The sequence below is a fragment of the Petromyzon marinus genome, chromosome 2 (genome assembly GCF_048934315.1).
Source record: "Petromyzon marinus isolate PM22_M1 ecotype Great Lakes invasive population chromosome 2, UKy_Petmar_22M1.pri1.0, whole genome shotgun sequence".
In the NCBI taxonomy this organism is placed as follows: Eukaryota; Metazoa; Chordata; class Hyperoartia; order Petromyzontiformes; family Petromyzontidae; genus Petromyzon; species Petromyzon marinus.
Window position 1 is genome coordinate 9,920,250 of NC_133668.1, and position 23,745 is coordinate 9,943,994.

The 23,745-nt window shown below is 43.5% G+C and overlaps 1 protein-coding gene across 4 annotated transcripts in view; it reads right to left on the bottom strand.

Annotated features, from left to right (window-relative positions):
* SOAT1 (sterol O-acyltransferase 1) overlaps positions 1–23,745 on the bottom strand; it is a 63,287-nt gene that overhangs the window by 15,799 nt on the left and 23,743 nt on the right. For all 4 annotated transcript variants that reach the window (XM_032964096.2, XM_032964085.2, XM_032964076.2 and 1 more), the window contains exons 9-13: positions 17,842–17,887; positions 17,578–17,707; positions 17,120–17,217; positions 14,222–14,320; positions 13,912–14,047 (exon numbers count right to left, since the gene is read on the bottom strand). In XM_032964096.2, the coding sequence (XP_032819987.1) occupies positions 13,912–14,047; positions 14,222–14,320; positions 17,120–17,217; positions 17,578–17,707; positions 17,842–17,887 (509 nt within the window). The remainder of the gene's footprint in view (positions 1–13,911; positions 14,048–14,221; positions 14,321–17,119; positions 17,218–17,577; positions 17,708–17,841; positions 17,888–23,745) is intronic.

A 23,745-nucleotide genomic window follows, 5' to 3' on the forward strand; every position in this document is an offset into this window, starting at 1 on the left:
GATTTCTGACTCTGTTCGCTTCTCTCTTCAGAAGCTTTCTGAGGCACAGGAAGCCTCCAGGATTAATTCTGAGTCACGACAATTGGCCAATGAACAGCTTAAGGGAATGTGTGCTTGTCTGTATGAATGGACAACTGGGGACAAGGATTGGTTGCATTGTCCGCAGATGCCGGTGGATACATCGCCTAAGTTACTCCAACCCTGACGGGGGCCGGTCGATGTTGTTCGACAACAGTGTGTCCAGATCAACTTGGGTCGGCGAAGTTAGTTCGTGCATCCCTCTCGCATGAAACCGTTTATCGCGCCGCGCCAATTCGTTTCATCTCCACATCGCAGGGGCCTAGTGTCGAGTGCGTCCGACGAGCCAGGGTGTACGCCCGCTGAGGTTGGTCCTCAGCGGAGCGATTCTGTTCCGCCCCCAGGTGCTGCACGACTAATGTTCCCTGCACGGCCATGCATGCCGGCTTCGCAGGCTTTGAGCGCAGAGGATCCGTCGACCTGGCCTACTGCTCTCCGTGGGGAGCCGGGTTCGGCGGAACATTTACACATTCCCCCCGGGACCTCCATGGTGAGCGAGCCCACCTCCCCAGGGGTTCCCGGCATCACGCACTCGCTCAAAGACTCGTTTTTCGTGATCCCCTTGCATACACGCTCCCACGGTGTCAGTCGCTTATCGCGCTCGCTGAGTCGTGGCGGTTATTGGCTGATCCTGGCCGCCATTGAGCTCACGAGGGTTGTTACACGGTGAAGGTGGGAGGTGTGATGGTAGGCGGGTTCCCGAGGGTTTACACGTTTTTATATATTGCTTGTTGATGTGGTGTTGTTATTATGGGTTCGTTAGTTTACACCCTTCTCCCAGTTGATTTGTACATTTGTGGATAGTGTAATTTTTTGTACAGGTGAGTTAGGGTATTTATTTCTGTTCTGTTATAGTTGAGGCACACTATGTTTTTCTTGCATTTCAATAATTAGTTCGTTTGAGGGGGGAGTAGACAGCCGGGACGGCTGAATGCTATGAAGGGGGGGGGGGGGTGATGTAGGTGACATCGGGGATGTCACTGTGCGATGTTCCTATGTCGCGGACAGCAGTGGGTGGGTTGCTGTGTGAGGCCGGCTCTAGCACAGCACGGCGTGCGATGCACCGTCATCGCGTACGCCCCATAGATGGGTGTAGTACCAGCCCTAGCGGGGCTTGGTGAGCGCTGGGATAGCACGGGCACCACGCATAGCGTGTAGTGCGGGCTCCCACAAGGGGGAGCGGGAGAGTGTCAGCCCAGGGACAGGGTTGCCCCGAGCTATGGTACTTTGGTTGACCCTGTAGACACTTGATCTGGAGTGTCCACAAAGAAGGTCCCAGGTGGGAGGGCTAGGGGGTGATCACGTGTACAGATATAGCTCTAGAGGGGGATCGAAAGGAAGCTAGAACGCTCGAGAAGGCGGGCGGGGCCGAGGGCGGAGCGGCCCCGACCGGGAGGATATAAGGTGGGTCCCTGAGAGGGATCAGGGTCGCTGCATTCTACAAGCTGGAAGCCCTACAGGCATCAACACATGGCCGGGACCCGAGTGAGGGTCAGACCCTTCGTAGCTGTAACTCCTCCGTATAGGGTAGTTAGCTGGGTGGTCACCACCCTAGGCTGTATCTGGTAAAGGGGCAGTTACACCTTTGTGTTAACGTGTCGATGTTATAATACATGTGTTGCCTTTAAAGAGCACCTCAGTTGGACTCACTACACATCTACTTCACCGAAGGAAATGACCAACAACAGGCCCTGGCTCCACAAGATACCACCCTGATGGCGTTCTTTGTTTTGTGCCAAAGTTACCCATTTGCTGCCAACCTGCTCTAAAAGTTCAAATGTGTGTGTGTAAGTCGATGTCTGTGTAAGTCCATGTGTGTGTGTTAGTCAATATGTATGTGTGTGTAAGTCCAGATGTGTGTGCGTGTAGGTCGATGTGTGTGCGAGTCTATGTATGTGTGTGGGTCGATCTCTGTGTGTAAGTCGATGTGTGCGTGTGTCTTTTTTGCCCGGGCAACGCTGGGTACTTCCCGCGAGTCTTCTTATATATAAATGTAATTTTTCGTCTGTCTGTCTGTGTGTGTTCGCACGCTTGCGAAGGATTTGGATCTCAAACGGTGGGGTTTACGTAAAAAAGAAATAGCCAGGTACCACGCCGAAAGCCCCGTGGTGAGCAAGCGCTATTCCTTTTTCCCATCCCTCAACTTGAAAGTACTTAAACGAGTGATTTAGTGCGATTTCTCTTTATTTATTTATTACACCACTCAGCTGACCGGCAACACACATGTGTCATCGGTGGAGGGGGGATTTCTCTTTCGCCTTCATAATCCAAATAAAATACAGTCAACGCTGAGGTAAATTCTTCAAAGTTCCATGTCCCCCCGATCACAATGTGTGCACTTACTACTATAGGCTCACTAGATACTAATATTATAGTGCTTACATAGCATTATTTAAGCGCGGGCAGGGGGATGGTGGGGGGGGGGGGTAGCGGGCCAGCCCCCAGCCTGCCAAGGTGCCAAGGTGCCACCTCGGCCAGCTGGACAATCTAGGCGAGGCCGGGGGCACTACACGGGACTAGGCCTCACCACAGTACTTGATACAACCAGTCAGTATGCTGTAGTCAAAGCAGGTACCACCACAGCATGCACTTCTGTAATCACAGCAGGTACCACCACAGTGTATTTACTGCTGTAATCATAGCAGGTACCACCACAGCCAGTAAGCACTGCTGTAATCATAGCAGGCACCACGACAGTAGGTATGTACTGCTGTAGTGATAGCAGGTACCACCACAGTCGGTATGCACTGCTGCAGTGAAAGCAGGTACCACCACAGTCGGTATGCACTGCTGTAGTGATAGCAGGTACCGCCACAGTCGGTATGCACTGCTGCAGCGAAAGCAGGTACCACCAGTCGGTATGCACTGCTGTCATGATAGCAGGTACCACCACAGTCGGTATGCACTGCTGTAGTCATAGCAGGTACCACCAGTCGGTATGCACTGCTGTAGTCATAGCAGGTACCACCACAGTCAGTATGCATTGCTGCATTGATAGCAGGTTCCACCACAGTCAGTATACACTGCTGCTGTGATAGCAGGTTCCACCAGTCGGTATGCACAGCTGCAGTGATAGCAGGTACCGCCACAGTCGGTATGCACTGCTGTAGTGATAGCAGGTACTGCCACAGTCAGTATGCACTGCTGTAGTGATAGCAGGTACCATCACAGTCGGTATGCACTGCTGTACTAATAGCAGGTTCCACCACAGTCGGTATGCAATTGCTTCAGTTTCAGTTTTTCAGTTTCATTTATTTGGAATAACCCTGTGAGCCATTCGGCTCTTGATTCGGGTGCAACTGCAACAAACAATAAAATTACAAGATACATTTATAATTTACTGTACACAAATTGAGACATCCCCTACAAAAACAATAAAATCTTCCATAAAAAGCACCATTTGTTTATGTTGCGTACTAAACTGTGCAAAAAATCCCATTTTTATGTTAGATCACAATAACAATCATAATAAAATTTAGATTTAAATTTTAAGTCTAACTCTATACTACATCAAAAAATCGGGCTAAACTAAACCTTTCTAGAAATTACTAAAATAATGCTATAAAAACAATGTAACAGTGATCATAAGAAATGTGATTGAAAGTTAACAATAGCGACATACATAACATATATTACTAAACCTAGCATCCTTTGCTAGCTGCATGAGTCAATCCATAATAGGAGTAACAATTGTAGTATCAGCACACTATAATCAAATTACATGATAATTTCTCACATTGGTAATCTATAGATATATATTTGATTTCAGGCCACTGGATAGCAGTGGTAGCTAGGGTTGTACAACTCCTCTCGAGCAGTTTTGAGTGATGGTCTTGTAGGTAGTGATCCAAGCTGGAGTTTATTTGCGATAGCATTCCAGACCCTGGGGGCATCTATAGCAAAGGCCCTTCCTCCAGTATTTGTACGGCAATAAAGAATGCGAAGCTGGTAAATGAGCGAAGATCTTAGCTCATATTTGTTTTGCGAAACAATGAGATACAGCAGGTAATCTGCGGATTGTTTTGTAAGTACATCGTAAATAAATTATATCTGATGCATAAGCCGTCGATCATTAAGAGATGTTAAGTTTGACCCAATGTAGAGATCGCAGTGGTAGGTCCTATATGGGCAGTTCAATACAAATCTTAAGGCCGAGTGATATATTGAGTCAAGCTTCTTCACAACAGTACTGGGTGCTGATTTATATACGATGTCACAGTAAGCAAGTAGAGGCATTATGGTAGCTTTTATCAATTCAAAACGAACATAGGTAGAAAACAGTGTTTGTGTCAATACAGAAAACCAAATTTTGTTTTTCTTTTTACCAATATAATCAATGTGTTCTTGAAAATTCTATTTTGAATCAAGGATGACCCCAAGATACTTATAGCTCTTGATTTGCTCTATTTCATCATTAGTTTTTGAATATAAATGGGGAAAAATAACGTCCTGCTTTAGTCCTGGTGAGAAGCATAGAACCTTGGTTTTGGATGTATTCAGGACTAGTTTAAGAACATCTAGCTGTCGTAGTAGTTTGTCGAAATCACCCTGGAGCCTCGCAATCACGTCATCCGGAGAGCATCCAGCAGTAAACAGTATAGTATCATCTGCAAATAGATTTACCCTTGAATGATTTAGATTAGTGCCTAATTCATTAACATAGAGAGAAGAGGGGGCCGAGGATTGAACCCTGTGGAACTCCTTTTGTTATCTTAACACTGTGTTACCTCCAACCATCTGTGAAGACAGTTTGGGTGCGAGAAGAGAGGTAATTTTTTAAATCATTCTACTGCGTGTTTGGAGAAACGGAGGTAACTTAGTTAACTTAGCAGGGTGTTGTGGTCCACTGTATCAAAAGCTTTGGACAAGTCAAGAAATAGACTGGCGCAGTATTGCTTTTTATCAAGGCTACTGTAAATGTGATTTAGAGAGTCCAATGCAGCAGTTGCGGTGCTGTATTTTTTTTGGAACCCTGATTGTTTTCTATGTAATATATTGTTGTTGGACAGGAAACTGCTAATTTTATAGTTCAGTCATTTTTCCAAAATTTTCATAAACGGAGACAAAATTGAGATCGGTCGGTAGTTATTTGGATCATCTTTCAGGCCTCCTTTGTGAAGTGGACGAACATAGGAATGTTTCCATTCTATAGGTACTGATGCTTCTTTGATGGATAGGTTGTAAATATGGGCTATCGGTTTGTATATTAGGTGACCAACAGTAAGAAGAGCAAAAATGGAAATACTATCCGCTCCGGTAGCGGAAGACCCTTTGAGGTTAGACAGTTGTTTTAGAACAATATTTTCGTGTATAGGCAAGAAATTAAATTTGCTTAACGTTTGGTCAGTGGTTTCCGAAATTACTTCATAGTTCATAGTTCATTTATTTGGTATAGCCCTGTGAGCCATTCGGCTCTTGAATCGGGTGCAACCGATTAAGCTGGGGTTACTCCCAATACATTGTCATAAAGGTCACCAGCTTCAGAAAAATGAAGGTTAAAATTGTCGAATATTTTTTGGGGATCTGAAAAACACTCCCCATTTCGGTTCAGCATAACAGGCAGATTATCTGTTTTAGATACATTTGATAGTTTTCCAGAAAATCCTGGCATTACCATGTGATTCCAGGTCCGCGGAGGAAAAGTAAGCAGATTTTGCATTTCGTATTTTTTTGATGCATCTATTTCTTAAAATCCTGTATTCTAGCCAGTCATTTAACAAGTTACTTTTATGAGCAGATGCCCAAGCCTTGTCCCTTGTTTTCATGAGCTTAGTAATTAGAAGATCATACCATGGTGGGCGATTGCCTTTCTTTTTCAATCTAACTAACGGAGCATGTTTGTTAAGAATTTTGAGAAATGTGGATCTGAAGGTCTCCCAAGCCGTTGTCAGGTCGCTGATATCACAGAGAGTCAATATCCGAGTGAAATGCACCATTTGTAAATGCCTGTATGCTGAAGTGTCTAAGGGAGTGCTTCTCAACCAATTTAGGGGGGAAATTTGGTTTGGCCGATGATCTCACCCAAAATATGAAGGAGTGATCGCTAAGGTTATTACCCAGAACACCAGTTAATGTGAAATTGTGAGGGGCATTTGTCAATAGGACATCAAGCAGTGATGAATGTCCCGGATTTTTTTAGGTTGGGTCTTGTTGGGACATTTATTAATTGAAACAGGTTCAATTCATCTGTAAAATTTGAGGCCACAGCCGGTGGATTTAGCTAATTCCAATTTAGATCTCCCACTAAAACTATTTCATCTTTAGAAAGGCCCCCAAGAAGCTCTCTCAGTGCAGACTCAGCTTCTAGATCCTTACCACTAGGCGGTCTATAGCAACACACTACTAATATCTGTTCATTATTCGGGAGTTATTTTAATAGCCAAACCCTCAAAGCAACATTTTTTTAACACGGAGTGAGTTGGTGAACATGCTATAGTATTATGGACATACATGGCAATTCCACCTCCTTTAGACCCTCGATCAAGCCGAAAATGGTTCTAGTTGTCAATCGTCATTTGCAAGGCATTTATGGCCGGAGTGAGAAATGTTGCTGTTAGGCAAGAAATGTCTGGGTCTAAATTTGCCACTTCTAGTTTTAGTTGACTTAATTTATTTACGAGGCCTCTGATATTTGCATGTAGAATACCAACACCTTTTAAGCTAAAAAAATCTACAGAATTAAGGTCTTTATATTTGGGCCTGGATGATGCTCAATACCTCCCAGAAATAATAAAAGTAGAATTAACAGTTTGAGCAGGTATTTTCTGTAAAAGGATGCAGAGCGGCGAACCTTAAACAAATAGCAATTCGTAGATGGAGATATTTTAAAGAGAAGAATGAAGTTCGGATGGAGTGCCGGTGAAGTAACAGGAGAGAGATAGGATTTAAAAGGATGCAATGATGAAGTGTAGAAGTGATGATACGCTGTTTCATTTGTGTGTCTAGTGACATAGTGAGCAACAGGTATGGACGAGAAGTAACGTGGGTATCGGGTGGTAGAGTTGAATGTGGCACTAGATCTGACCGGGAAGCATAGCAATAGGGTACATAGCAGGATAATTTCCATCTCTAAAAGGCTGTGGTGTGTGAGAGGCTGTGATGTGTGAGAGGATGTGGTGTGTGAGTGGCTGTGATGTAATGATAGCAGGTACCACCAGTCGTTATGCAGTGCTGTAGTGATAGCAGGTACCACCACAGTCGGTATGCACTGCTGTAGTGATAGTAGATACTGCTATCGAGTTGGTAGAGACAGTCAGTATATACCACTATGGTCAGAAATTACTGCTAGTCAGTAGATACATCTACGGTCAGTAGCTACTGCTATAGAGTCACTAGATACTACTATAGAGTCAGTAGATACTGCTATAGAATTAGTAGTTACTACTATAGTCAGTGGATACTACTGTTGAGAAGTTCCCGATGACTCACTCGGAGGCTAAGGTAAGTTAAGGGCTTCCGCCAAGGGTTTATTGCAAATCTTTAACAATACACAGGGGTGAACAACTTCCCAGGGGTTAGGGGTCCCGGGCTAGGTCCCGACACAGCCGGCTGCCCTGTGCTGTCTCCTCTGCGCCGGCCATGGGATCAGCCAACACGGCCGACCGAGGAGCACAGCCACCTCTAGCCTGGCACTGTGCTCTCCCCTATCCGTGCCCTCTTGCCCCTGGCTCCCCGTTCCACCCTTTTCCGACTCTACCCTCCAGCCACGACCCCGCTTACGTCACGGGGTCCCCCTTTTATATTTGAGGAGCCGTGACGTCATTCTGCTGCCCCGAGCGCATGATGTCATGTCATCGCCCTGGACAGCACACGTGACGCCACTTCCCCATTCTACTCCTCTACATTACTATAGTCAGTGGATACTACTATAGAGTCAACAGATACTTCTATAAAGTTAGTAGTTACTACTACCGAGTCGGTAGATACTAATGTAGGGCCAGTAGTTACTACTACAGTCAGTAAATACTATTATACAGTCAATAGCTACTACTGGCTCAGTAGATACTACTGTACAGTCAGTAACTACAACTACAGAGCTAATAAATACTACTCTGTTGTATGTAGGGTGTGTACGTATATATACCTCCGCTGGGGTTTAAATATTTTTTAAGGGGGAGGGGGTCGACAGTTTTCGGAAATCTTTAATATCAACTATTTACCCCCCACTTCCTATAACTTTTTGGACTTCTGCAAGCCTCTTATTTTGTTTGTGGAGAAATGGACAAACGGTCCACCGGGCTTTCACAATAGCTTCGTATCTGTGTATGTTTATATAAGGTTTTTAAGAGAAGTTTCGAAATATATTTTTCACCTGGGCAACGCCGGGTACTTCCCCCTAGTACTATGTTATAAAAATCTGACTAGCTAGCGCATTGGCAGGGAAAAGTGACACTCATGATGTTGTCACCCACATCTAGCAGCACTGTGTTCGTACATGCTTATGTCATATGCCTCCCCCCACCCACCCTCCACCCTGGCCATGGATCCCACGCAAATGCATGGGCAGTGCTATCATATACTATATTATAAACAAGTTTTCTTGGATGGTTACGCGCTGCCCAGCGCGTGTTCTCAGTGGCTGGTAGCCATGCGCCGCCCAGCGCGCAGAGTGGAGGAGGCGTGCAGGTTGCCAGCACGTGGGTGGTGGAGGGAAGCATGGCTGGGTGGGGGGTGTACGCATGTGAGGAGTTCAGAAGGAGGGGGGTGCGACTTGGGGGATATGCGGGTGGGTGGGGGGCCCTGGGGATTGTGCCACAAGAGAGGGGCACCCAGGGATGGAGAGGTGGGAATGTTGTGGTGGTTCAATGATGGGTACTTTCACTGTCATATAAACAAGTTTTGCTGGCTTAGTGAAGGGAGGGATGGATGGCTGTTCACACCCAAAGGACGTCAGGGTTGCTTGTTTATAATAAAAAAAGCAATCACAATGAGATTTTTTTACATTACATATAAAAGGTTTTATAATGCTGCTTCACCCAAGGCTAAATTGGTACAATAAAATCATCAAGGCATACCGAAGACCTTGAACCCCTAGCGTTAACTCTATTTTGCATTTGGAAGTGAGTGATATGCTGTTTACAACAGTTTACCAAGGTGGAGCAGTGGCACAGTGGTTTGTGCACTATGAAGAGAGAGATGGGCGTTGAATACCCAGCCATGGCTAACATCAGTGGCGAGTGATATTAGAACCGGTCCTGGGATGCTGGCTTCACGAACAGCAATGATTAATATGGTGAAGTATGGTCAAACACCACCCATGACTGACATGGCATGGGGCAGCCTTCATTCAGCATTTGAGTGACATATTGCATATTTTCAAACTTTATGGTGAAATGTTTAATTTACAAAGGTGAAGTCCAACTTGATATTTCAACTGCGTGACCAAACTTCGTTTTAAACTACATCATTTGATCCTTGTCAAAATACACATTCGGCATGTTTATTTTTTTTACTTGAAGATATGAACACATGTTTAAATATATGCCACTTCAATTTCATACAAATCAAATTCCCTAAAATAAATGTGGCTGTTTGCTCAGGCCCTGTCCTACAATGAGCTGCTGTGTATCTGCAAATAAAGCTAAAATAGTACTGCCTTTTAACACTGTAATGCACTTCGTGTTAAATAGGTTGGACACCTATTACAAGTACGTTTGCTTTCAAAATTGTCTACGTGAATACACATTTAACATGCCCCTATCATCGCTATCAATGTTATTAACCAGTATCCATATACACATGGTATGTTTGCCACAACATTTGAGTTAAAATTAGAACACGAAGAGTGACTATGAAAAAACACAAACATGTCCTTTGCATGTTTGCAATGTAGGGCCATTGCCTAAAAACATGCTGTTACATATTTATTTTCCTTTTAAGGCAGTTTTATTGACAAATGTGAGGTTTTTTGTTGTGCTCGTGCACCACTGTCAATGCAGTATCACAAAATACTTTTTACTTTTGTATTCGTCATTTCCATATACAAATAAATATAAATGTAACACTCCTGGTATAGCTACACTAGCTGGAAGTACCCGGCGTTGCCTGGGCGAAAAAGACACACGTCGACTTACACACACACATCGACCCATACACACATCGGCCCACACACACATAGACTTAGACACACAAAGACACAGATCCCTGTATAGCCTTAACAGACTGGAGGGGCAAGTGCTGTTAGCGAGCACCTATGAAGGCCGGAACGGTACATGAGGGGGTGGGTGGCCAGCATCACGCCCAGCCACCTGTCTCCCCAGTGGCGACGTTTACACACCGCACCAGGTACTCATTTGAGGCTGCGTAGACCTAGGGGAGGCCCAGGACCGGTTCAGATAATCGTCACTGGTGTGGCCGTGAGTGGGAATCGAACTCTGGTCGTCGGGTTCGTAGACACACAATCGACTCACACACACACAAACACATGGACTTACACACACACGCACATCGACTTACATGCATATATACATAGGCTTACACACACATACATCGACTTACACACGCACACACAGCGACTGTCACACACACATCGACACACACACATACATCGACTTACACACGCACACACAGCGACTGTCACACACACATCGACACACACACATATATCGACTCACACACGCACACACAGTGACTGTCACACACACATCGACACACACACATATATCGACTCACACGCACACATCGATGTACACACGCACACTATTACTTTTACTAAGTTTTTAAGTAATAGTTTTCTATCTACGTCACTTTAGCGAAAGAAGCAAGGGAGAGGGAAAATGCACGTGTATATAAGGAAGTAATTAAGAGCAACGACGAGGGTGTTCGGCCATTTTAGTGCAAACATTTCCCGCGAGCAAAAGCGGCAAATAAATGAAAGTCAACGAATAATAAATCACCCGATCCTACCTGTAACTATGAGCAGATGCGCACCAATCAAGCGTAATTGACATAACGGCACTGTTCAACCACCATAGTGAGGGGGCAAGTGTAAATATGTGAGAATGAAGACGTAATAGCTATCAGTATATGTATTGTTTTGCACCAGTAGTAAGTGATATGACGTAGCTGCTTATGCCTCAAGAGTACAGAAAAAGGCTCTTCTTCCCGTCAAACTTGTTTTTGTGAGCAGGACAGTGATATTTAGAAATGTACATATTTTCAAAGAGAAAACGTGTGCATAAGTGTCATTCTCTCACATAAAGACGTGGTCGCTAAAGCAAAGTTTGTGGGGAATAATGGCCATTTTGTATATAACAATTTAAAAGTAGCACTTAGTACTCGGGAAAAAAATCGTGTTACTTAGGGTAACTATCATCAAACATTCGTTAATCCCTGTCATTAAACAGGAATAGTAATGAGTAAACAGTCATGGTAATAAATACTTGAAGAGAGCTGTAAATTTATGTGTTACCTTGCAGTGTCCACACGAATGAAAATTGCCTACCGTCCCACCCACCGAATGCTGTGACTTGGTAGGGGCGAGCATGCGCAGACGGGTGCTTTGGCGCTCGCTTGGAGGCATGAAGTAATAAATAAATAAAGCACTAAAAATACTTTAAAGGTGACGGACGCGAAATCGGAATAGCGCTGGCTCACCACGGGGCTTATGGCATGCTAGCTGGGTACTTTTTTTAAAACGTAAACCCCACTGTTCGCGAGACAAATCCCTCACAAGTGTCGGCCACAGACAGACACAAAAAAATGTCTTTTAAAGGAAAGAAAATACAGCACAACCACAACTTTGTGTAGTTAATATTACATTTAACGACCATTATTCATTTAGTAATTTTACAGAAACGGTGCAAATAGTGCCCTTGTTTTTTGTAACATCAACTGTTATTATGCTGGGATTAAGGGAGTAGGAAAGGTGGAAGCCATAGTTAATGCAATTTGTCAGATTGTGACGGACATGTCACAGGTATAGCTCGACTCATTGTAATGATCTTGGGCTGTGACGCCAAAGTATCAAAAGCACGTCTATATGACCTTGCTATATTTTTTTTAAGCTACACTTTGTTTTTATAAACATTACTCCCAGGTATGGTTTACATTGCCATACATTAATGGAATCAAATACAGTAATATGAATATGCAGAAAACAATCAAAACTATTTAATCTTTCTTTGTATGCCTGACACTCCAAAGCCCAGACCATCCTAATGCAATAATTCTGTGCTTGTAATAGGGGCCTTCCACTTTCAAGCACTGTAATCCCTCGTGTCAAATTAATCCCAATATCTCGATCACATAATCTTTTCAATTCTTCTAAATGGTTTGTCCCAAAATAGCAATACCAAGGCCAGTGACCAGCTGTCAGGGTAAGCCATCTATAATATGCAAAGACCCATAAAATAACCGAATGGCATCCCTTTTTAACATGAGAAGAATAGCATGCCCATCTATAAACCCTCTAAAACACTAAAGTTACAATCACTGAATTTCTGATTTCTGGTGGTTTAAAAGCCTAATGTGATTCCATTATAAAGACTACGACGTGAACAAAATCAAAGATAGACTTGATTACCTTACTGAAAAAAAATAGTTGGGACAAAACGTACAAAATATGGGGTATTCGACTAACGAATCTACACCGTTAAAGCAAGTGTCTATTTTTAGATCGCTTTGAGTGAGAATGGACACAAGGTACATGTAACGGTGGTATTTACACTACAGATGCTCGCATGTATCAACACACTGTAGCATCATAACTAGTCTCATGAGGGAAGCACAGTCACCTGCGCCTCAGCCTAAGCGCTCCAGGGAAAATCTGTAGTAGCCACACAATAACCCGCTCTCTTCTAATTAACTTGACACTTGCCACCCAATTATTTCTAAAGCTGAAGATTTCCCTTCAGGGCTTGATACTCTACATACAGTACAATTGTAATGTATCTATATTTTAAGTGCAATTTAAGTGGAAATCACAATTATGTCAATCTGTTTGTCTGCACTCTTTAAGATGAAAGTTGATGAGACCAATTGTTTGAACAGTAAATCCACGACTCACAACACAAAATGCAATGCGGGCAACAACTTCCAGTGGATTACAAGAATACACTAATCATAGGATATTGTTTGAATACAATAAAAAATGCCCGTGACAAATTTCAACAATGGGTAATTATTACACATTTTCATTATGTGAGCTTACAATAATAATCGATTGCGGTTGAGGTGTGGCAAGGGTGCTAAGTCTAACAGTGAAAAAAAGCAATATGGGTGAGGGTTCATGCAGAAGAAGCCAAAGACAATGCCAGGAAACGCAAGCATATAGCTTGCTTTGTCGACCAAGAAATAGCAGGAGACGCTGGCCAAATTGAAACTATAAGACCATTACACTGGCTTTTGATAGAACTGATTTAATATAGAAGCATAATTTAACTAGTCTCAAAAAGAAGCATTCATTTTCTTAGAAGATTCAACAGTATTAATATACGAATGGTAACACGTGCATATTTACACTCACATTAGGCATGCACGCTTACACCCAGGTGTACAGTATTACGCCGAATGCGCTGGTACAAAGCATGACATCATTTTTTCTCCCCAAAAAACTATATAAATCTGGGCATTTATATTAGTAGGCAATGTGTCAAGTTTCATAGCGATTAGTTTTAGTTTTTCAGTTATCATGAAAACATGTGAAGCGTATTGAGGCAGATGGGGCTGATAGTCTCCCAAGCTGTAGAAATAAAATGAGCCTATTGGTTCCCTTAACGAAACCTATGAGCAAGGAAAGCAACTAAAGCGCGCAATCGGCCCTCGTCAATTTTACGGACACGCCGATGATGTACTTTGATGCATGCGCAAATGAAATCAGCAGAAAAAACTTACTGCCAAATCCAAAGAAGAGCACGAACATGACGGGGTAAAAGAAGCCGAGGCAGACCGTGAGCACGTACTCGTGGACAACGGCCGAGAGCGAAAACACTGAAAACATGGCCGCCGCCTTAAATCGCCCGCTGAAAGCCTGCAATACACAAAAATATCGGTAAACAGCCACAGCTAAACAAATGTATTGCGATTGCATTGCTCTTTATTTCAAACGAATGCAATAGTTTTTTCAATACCACATTTAAATGTAATATTGAGTGTAAAATATAGAGGGGGAATTACTAGTTCTTTAATTAATTTTTTGGCTCACCCAGCGGAAATCCCGGTAGGTGTAATAATACAGCCAGTCATGAACCACCACATTCCACGTGCGGTAATAGTTGGCGAATGAAGTGGAATTCCACCAGTCCTGCAGCAGAACATGTTTTCACAACCCACGGTTAATAAACTGTATTTTTCTCCCAAAGTCAGCCCCTGCAATTCCACAATGAAAGTATTAAGCTTGGTATTCTTGGTGCTTTCGGTAAAGTCACGTAGAAGGGAAACAACAAAATAATAAAAATATAAAACAATAAAATTCTCACGTTTCGACTGCAACACAAGCAATCATCATCAGGTGTGAAAACCACAACAAGAAGATTTGAAAAAAAGTGGCGTTTTTTTAACGTTAGCACCACGGATAGCGATTTAACAGTTTGTTCAGATGGACGAGTCCATCTATGTTCAGAAAAGAGGAGGGGGGAGACGAAAAATAATGGATGCGGTCTGAAAGCCACCTTAAGCGTGATCAATTAAGACCCGAAATGGTTTATCAAATCCTTCCAATGATTGCTAAGCCAGAATCCATCTTCTCGGTTGAAATTGTCTCTGTGTTTGTATATGTGGATAGCCTCATGAACGAATCTCTCATGGTAGCCAGATGGCTTGCAAAGAACCTGTCTTGGAGAAGTCAATGTCATGTGAACCTACTGAATTATAACAGTAATCTGCCACGGCCGAGGTGTTGGTCCTACCGTGTTTCAGGTCTGCTTTGTGTTCACGAATGCGGTCCGAGACATGTCGTTTGGATTCTCCAATGTAACTACTACCACAGAGTCAACTTAGTTTGTAGACGCCAGGGTACTGTATGTCCGGAATCACATATTTTACAGACGGAACCAGATCACGGATTTTATGTAATGTGTTGAATCGGACCTGGATCTTGTGTTTATTCAAGATTTTGGAGATATTTTTTGTGATCCCTGCAATGTAGGGTAAAGTGATGGTTTTGAAAGGCTCCTCAAGAGGGTTCTTCTTCATGGTTGTAGTGATAGCTTTGCGGATTGTGTAGTCGGAATAACCATTAGCCTTAAGAGCTTGGTGTACGTGCTTGAGTTCACTGGCTATGTGTTCCTGGTCGGATATGCATTGGGCTCTATGGTGTAGAGTCTTGATGAGGGAATTCTTCTGGGATGGATGGTGGTGGGAATCCGGTTTCAGGTAAGCATCCATATGGGTAGCTTTCCTGTAGACAGAGTGGATCATTGAACCATGTGGCCAGATGACAAAAGTGTCATCCACGTACCTCTTCCATAAGGTTGGGCGCAGGGTGGCAGTCTGGATGGCGTCAGTCCCAAATTTCTCCATGAAAATGTTGGCTACAACCGGAGAAGGGGGGAGCCCATTGGGGTGCCCTTAGTTTGTTTGTAGAAAGTTCCATTCCAAGTGAAGTATGTATTGGTTAAGCAGTGTCTTACCAGGGGGGGTACCTCAGTGTTTAGTCCTTGATAAACCAAGTCTTCAATGATTGCGATAGTGTCAGGTACAGGAACTTTGGTGTATAAGGAAACTACATCAAAGCTGACAAGCAGGTCGCCTGGGGACAGGGGAATACCCTTGATTGTCGATATCAGGCGAGTAGAATTTTGTACCGCATAAGTGGTTTTTCCAGTGAAAGGCCGAAGGATTTCAGGCAGAAAACGAGCCAGTTTGTAGGTGGGAGAGTTGATAGTAGAGACGATGGGACGAAGGGGTGTATCTACTTTATGTATTTTTGGTAAGCCGTATAATTTTGGTGGCCTGGCAGCAGAAGGTTTCAATGAGAATTGTTTGGTTTGATCAATTAATGCGGTTGAATCAGAAATGATCCAGGTCCGATTCAACACATTACATAAAATCCGTGATCTGGTTCCGTCTGTAAAAGATGTGATTCCGGACATACAGTACCCTGGCGTCTACAAACTAAGTTGCCTCTGTGGTAGTAGTTACATTGGAGAAACCAAACAACATGTCTCGGACCGCATTCGTGAACACAAAGCAGACCTGAAACACAGTATGACCAACACCTCGGCCGTGGCAGATCGAAGATGGATTCTGGCTTAGCAATCATTGGAAGGATTTGATAAACCATTTCGGGTCTTAATTGATCACGCTTAAGGTGGCTTTCAGACCGCATCCATTATTTTTCGTCTCCCCCTTCCTCTTTTCCGAACATAGATGGACTCGTCCATCTGAACAAACTGTCAAATCGCTATCCGTGGTGCTAACGTTAAAAAAACGCCACTTTTTTTCAAATTTTCTTGTGGTTTTCACACCTGATGATGATTGCTTGTGTTGCAGTCGAAACGTCGTGATAATTTTATTGTTTTATATTTTTATTATTTTGTTTCCCTTCTACGTGACTTTACCGAAAGAACCAAGAATATGAATCCCTGCAGTCACGAAAGCTTTAAATCAAAATTTATTAGCTTGGTGTCGAGACTGGTGCAGTAATTGTTACCAACCCAGCCATCCTCGTTTGTCACATTCATGTTTAGTAACATAATAATAGGAGTCCTGAACTTCTGCGAGAAGATATTTCACATCAATCGTACCTCATGCATGTATACAACAATGAGTAGGGTAAATAATTCCCACATGTATCTTTCCCAGTCTGTGGAGCAAAAATTTGATTGAGGTGACAACAGTTTATAAAGTTCTGATCTATAATTTCGCTTTTTTAAATCGAAAGGGAACAGTACATTACTTTTTCACTGAAATGGATAAGCCATTGTCGGAAAATGTTTTCACAATGTGGCTATTCAATAATTTAATGGGTCTTGTTGAAGTGCCTTGATAGCACTATGCCTCGCTCTAAACTAACAGGAAATATAACAAAGTGTAAAAGAAGCATTAGAATAAAAGACCAGAAAATCAATGACATAGATGAGTATTTTATTGTATCCCTGACCTGATAAAACATACGGTCCGCAAACCGTAGCATCTCCGCAAAGGCATTGAGCCAGCAGTGCAGGAAGGCAAAGAAGGCTAAAAGCAAAATAAGAACACCTGAAAAAAATAGACAATTGCATTACATTATTGAAACTTTTATAGATGACCAAAAATCACAATATTACAGCCATTTACCATCAATTTCCAAAGATACATTTTTGTTACAAAATTTGAGTAAGGGAATCTTATGACCAGACTAATCACTCGGGGTGGATGATTTACCACCTCCCTCCGACCTCCACTGGCCACTCAAATTAAAACAAAAAACGTCAATTCTCACATGCCCGATTTTATGCATGTATCGTGGTCCTAAGAATTTTTATCACTCGATGCATTGCTCTGGCACTACTAAATCAGCAATGCTGTGTCATCCACTCGATAGGCAGATTGTTCTGCATCTACAGTAACTGAACTCACCAGGCAAGGTGCAGTTAAACATGTTCAACACCAGCACCCGTATGCTCAAAGGCTCCTTGCCAAAGTTTCTGAACAGCGGAATGCACAGTCTTACAAAGACGTAGTAAGCGTAGAACAGGCATCCGAGCACCTGTGAACACAACGTGAAACTGAGACAACACTTACATTTGAATTGCACTTTTCATGTCATGCAGTGTAAATGCGTTTTGTGTAAACTCAGCACACTTGGGTTAGGATTTTTACAAGTGAGATAAAATGTAATACCTGTGCAAAGTTCATGGCTACAAATTTCCATCTTATTGTCGGGGTCCTGAAAAGCATAAAAGTACAATGGACATTAGCAACTGTAAAAATAATAAAACATTACTATCAAACCTGAAGTGAACTCCTGTTCCTCAAGGTAAAGAGAGAAAAGATACTGAACCAGAGAAAAACAATGTAAAAATCTTGCAAAATTAGTACTCTCTTGATTTGAAGCTTTCGTGACTACAGGAATTCATACTCTTTGGTTTTTTCGGTCAAGTCACGTAGGTAGAAAAAATAATAGATCACGATGTTTCGTTTGCCACATACAGAGGGAAAAAAGTATTTTATCCCCCTGCTGATTTTGTACGTTTGCCCACTGACAAAAAATGATCAGTCTATAATTTTAATGTTAGGTTTATTTAAACAGTGAGAGAGAATAACAAAAAAATCCAGAAAAACGCATGTCAAAAATGTTATAAATTGATTTGCATTTTAATGAGGGAAATAAGTATTTAAACCCCTCTCAATCAGAAAGATTTCTGGCTCCCAGGTGTCTTTTATACAGGTAACGAGCTGAGATTAGGAGCACACTCTTAAAGGGAGTGATCCTAATCTCAGCTTGTTACCTAAATAAAAGACCCTTGTCCACAGAAGCAATCAATCAGATTCCAAACTCTCCACCATGGCCAAGACCAAAGAGCTCTCAAAGGATGTCAGGGACAAGATTGTAGACCTTCACAAGGCTGGAATGGGCTACAAGACCATTGCCAAGCAGCTTGGTGAGAAGGTGACAACAGTTGGTGCGATTATTCGCAAATGGAAGAAACACAAAAGAACTGTCAATCAACCTCGGCATGGGGCTCCCATGCAAGATCTAACCTCGTGGAGTTGCAATGATAATGAGAACGGTGAGGAATCACCCCAGAACTACACTGGAGGATCTTGTCAATGATTTCAAGGCAGCTGGGACCATAGTCACCAAATAAACAATTGGTAACACACTACGCCGTGAAGGACTAAAATCCTGCAGCGCCCGCAAGGTCCCCCTGCTCAAGAAAGCACATATACATGCCCGTCTGAAGTTTGCCAATGAACATCTGAATGATTCAGAGGACAACTGGGTGAAAGTGTTGTGGTCAGATAAGACCAAAATGGAGCTCTTTGGCATCAACTCAACTCGCCATGTTTGGAGCAAGAGGAATGCTGCCTATGACCCCAAGAACACCATCCCCACCGTCAAACATGGAGGTGGAAACATGCTTTGGGGGTATTTTTCTGCTAAGGGGACAGGACAACTTCACCGCATCAAAGGGACGATGGATGGGGCCATGTACCGTCAAATCTTGGGTGAGAACCTCCTTCTCTCAGCCAGGGCATTGAAAATGGGTCGTGGATGGGTATTCCAGCATGACACTGACCCAAAACACACGGCCAAGGCAACAAAGGAGTGACTCAAGAAGAAGCACATTAAGGTCCTGGAGTGGCTTAGCCAGTCTCCAGACCTGAATTTCATGGAAAATCTGTGGAGGGAGCTGAAGGTTCGAGTTGCCAAACGTCAGCCTCGAAACCTTAATGACTTGGAGAAGATCTGCAAAGAGGAGTGGGACAAAATCCCTCCTGAGATGTGTGCAAACCTGGTGGCCAACTACAAGAAACGTCTGACCTCTGTGATTGCCAACAAGGGTTTTGCCACCAAGTACTAAGTATTGTTTTGCAGAGGGGTCAACTACTTATTTCCCTCATTAAAATGCAAATCAATTTATAACATTTTGACATGCGTTTTTATGGATTTTTTTGTTGATATTCTGTCTCTTACTGTTCAAATAAACCTACCATTTTCATTTATTTGTCAGTGGGCAAACGTACAAAATCAGCAGGGGATCAAATACTTTTTTCCCTCACTGTAAGCAATCGTCCTCAGGTGGGATAGAGAAACAGGCTGCTGAAACAAGTCCTTAGAAATAGAGCCGAGAGGGGGGGGAGGGGGGGTTGCCGCATCGGGCAAGAGGGTGGGGGCTAGAGATTGTGCCTAAGCGAGTGGGAAATCTGAAGATGGGAACCGAGATGGGGGGAGGGGTGATGCGGAGAGCTGCCAGAGCTGAAGAGGTGGCCATTGTATTGTGAGAGATTAGCATGTCAATGTAAACGAACCAACGCAACGGTGGCTGTGCTAATGAGACATCCAGCTCGTTAGAAAACAAACGACACACACTGAGGCACACCCACGCACAGAGAGACACACACACAGATAGACACACACAGAGAGAGACACACGCAGAAGGACACACCCACACACAGAGACATACACACAAAGTGACACACAGAGAGACACACATACACACGAGAGAGAGACATATAGGGAGACCAACACAGAGAGACACGCAAACCGAGAGACACACACGCAAAGAGACACACACAGAGAGAGAGACACACACAACAACATCACAGCCAGTTATATTCTGCTAAAAAACGACAGCCACCGCGACATCGAGGGAAAGGGGCAATGTTGGCTTTGTTAGTGAGACATTTAGTTTGTTAATGTAAAGACATTTAACTTACTCTTTGGTTCTATTCGGTAAAGTCACATAGGTAAAAAATAAAACAACAAAAATCACGACGTTTCGGCTACAACACAAGCAGCCTTCATCAGGTGAAGGGACCAGACTGTCTCGAGGACAGCGATGGAGTGAAACACAGCCAAGCTCAGACTGCGACCTTTAAGCTGTGTGAGAGTAATTAAGGTGCCTTGAAAATCTAGACATTTAACTTAGTAAGGTAAATTGGTAATGTAACTCAGAGAGTCGGAAATAACTGCTGACAATGGCAGGTAAGATGGAAACATCAACAACCAGTTAAGGCTTTACCTGGTTAATAACGTCATACCCATCTTCTTGGTTGAAGTTATGTCTGTGTTTATATATCTGGATGGCTTCATGAACCAATCCTGGATGGTAGCCCGAAGGTTTGCAGAGTACCTTGGGCTCGGAAAAAACAATGTCGTGTGAGCCCACAGCGTTCAAGCAGTGATCAGCTACGGCAGAAGTATTGGTTCTGCCGTGTTTCAAATCTGCCTTGTGTTCGCGAACACGGTCCGAGACGTGTCATTTCGTTTCCCAAATTTAACTGCTACCACAGACAAAACTTAGTTTGTAGACACCAGGGTATTGCATGTCAGGAATCACATCTTTCACAGATGGGATCAGGTCACGGATTTTGTGTACTGTGTTGAATCGAACCTGAATCTTATGTTTGTTCATGCTTTTGTAAATCTTTTTGGTAACCCCTATGTATGGCAAGGTGATAGTTTTGATTGGATCGAAAGATGGTTCTCTACCCATGATTGGGGATACAGTTTTGCAGATTGTGCGGTCCAAATATCCATTCATCTTGAGGGCTTGGCGTACGTGCTCCAGTTCACTGGATAGGTAGTGCTGGTCGGAGACGCACCGGGCCCTAGAGTGTAGTGTTTTGAAAAGAGAATTATTCTGGGCTGGATGGTGGTGGGAATCAGGCTTTAGATAGGAATCCGTGTGGGTGACTTTCCTGTAGACAGTGTCCCAACGAGCCATCAGGTCTCTTCTCGATCAAAACATCCAGGAATGGTAGCTTGCCATTATTTTCTACTTCCATGGTGAATTTGATAGATGGGTGTATGGAATTGATGTGGTTGAAAAGTTGGTTCAGTGCTGACATGCCATGTGGCCAGATGATAAACATGTCATCTACATATCTCTTCCACAAGGAGGGATGTAGGGTGGATGTCTGGATGGCATCTGTCTCAAATTTCTCCATGAAAACATTCGCTACCACTGGCGATAAGGGAGAGCACATTGGGGTACCCTCATTTTGTTTGTAGAGTGTACCATTCCAGGTGAATTAAGTGTTGGTAAGGCAGTGCTTCACCAACGTTGGTACATCAGGATTCAGTCCCTGTTGGATCAAGTCTTCAATGATTGCAATGGTGTCAGGTACCTTGGTGAACAGGGAGACTACATCGAAACTGACAAGCAAATCATCTGGGGCCATTGACATGTCCTTGATTAGAGAAACCAAGTGAGCTGAGTTAAGTACAGCTGAGGTGGTCTTGCCCATGAAAGGAAGCAGGGTCTCAGACAGAAATCGGGCCAGTTTGTAGGTAGGTGAGTTAATGGTGGTGGAGACAATAGGACGAAGCGGGGTACCTTCTTAATGGATTTTTGGAAGGCCATAAAATCTAGGTGGTCGAGCAGCCGAAGGTTTTTATAGAGCTGCTTGGTCGGTTCGATTAGAGAAGTCGAATTAGTGATATTGTTGGTTTTCATGGCAAGGCAGTTGGTAAGATCTCTATTGATTTTGGTACAGCTGCCATCATTAAGGAGGTCCTGAATTTTGTTGCTGTAAGTGGTTTTATAAATGATGACAGTGGCATTGCCCTTGTCGGCTGAGAGGATGACAATGTCATCTCTCTTTTTCAATTGAGCGAGTTCAAAACGCTCGTCCTTGCCAATGTTGCTAATGGGTTTCTTAGCGTTTTTGAGGATAGCAGCGATTTCAGATCTTGCAATGTCTGCTGGGATGTGTCTCAAACCTTTGAGGGCTACGTCTACCTGGGCATTGATATCATCCACTGGGATGTGTTTAGGGGTGACTGCGAAATTCAACTCCGACCAGCACCCCCTATCCAGTGAACTGGAGCACGTACACCAAGTCCTCAAGATGAATGGCTATACGGACCGCACAATCCGCAAAGCTGTATCCCCAACCATGGGTAGAGAACCATCTGAGGACCCAATCAAAACCATCACCTTGCCATACATAGCAGGAGTTACCAAAAAGATTTCCAAAATATTGAACAAACACAAGATTCAAGTTCGATTCAACACAGTACACAAAATCCGTGACCTAATCCCATCTGTGAAAGATGTGATTCCTGACATGCAATACCCTGGTGTCTACAAACTAAGTTGTGTCTGCGGTAGCAGTTACATTGGGGAAACGTAACATGTCTCGGACCGTGTTCGCGAACACAAGGCAGATTTGAAACATGGCAGAACCGATACCTCTGCTGTAGCTGATCACTGCTTGAACGCTGTGGGCTCACACGATAGTTTTTTCCGAGACCAAGGCACTCTGCAAACCTTCGGGCTACAATCAAAGATTTGTTCATGAAGCCATCCAGATATATAAACACAGACATAACTTCAACCGAGAGGATGGGTACAAATTTAACAATCGTTGGAAGGACGTTATTAACCAGGTAAAGCCGTAACTGGTTGTTGATGTTTCCATCCTAGCTGCCATTGTCAGCAGTTATTTCTGACTGAGTTACATTACCAATTTACATTACCAAGTTAAATGTCTTTAAATTAACAAACTAAATGTCTCACTAACAAAGCCAACGTTGCCCCTTTCCCTCGATGTGGCGGTGGCTCTCGTTTTTTAGCAGAATATAACTGGTTGTGATGTTGTTGTGTGTGTCTCTCTCGCTGTGTGTCTCTTTGTGTGTGTCTCTCGGTTTGTGTCTCTCTCTCTGTTTGTTTCCCTATATGTCTCTCTCTCTCGTGTCTCTTTTTGTGTATGTGTGTCTCTGTGTGTCACTTTGTGTGCATGTCTCTGTGTGTGGGTGTCTTTCTGTGTCTCTCTCTGGGTGTGTCCCTCTGTGTGTGTCTGTGTCTCTGTGTGCGTTTCTCTGTGTGTCTGTGTCTCTGTGTGTCTCTCTGTCTCTGTGTGTGTCTCTCTCTGTGCATGGGTGTGCCTCGGTGTGTGTCTCTCTCTCCTTCCCTCGATGTGGTGTCGTTTGTTTTCTAACGAGCTGGATGTCTCACTAGCACAGCCACCGTTGCGTTGGTTTGTTGACATTGACATGCTCATCTCTCACAATACAATGGCCACCTCCACAGCTCCCGCAGCTCTTCGCATCAACCACCCCCCCTTCCCCCCGCC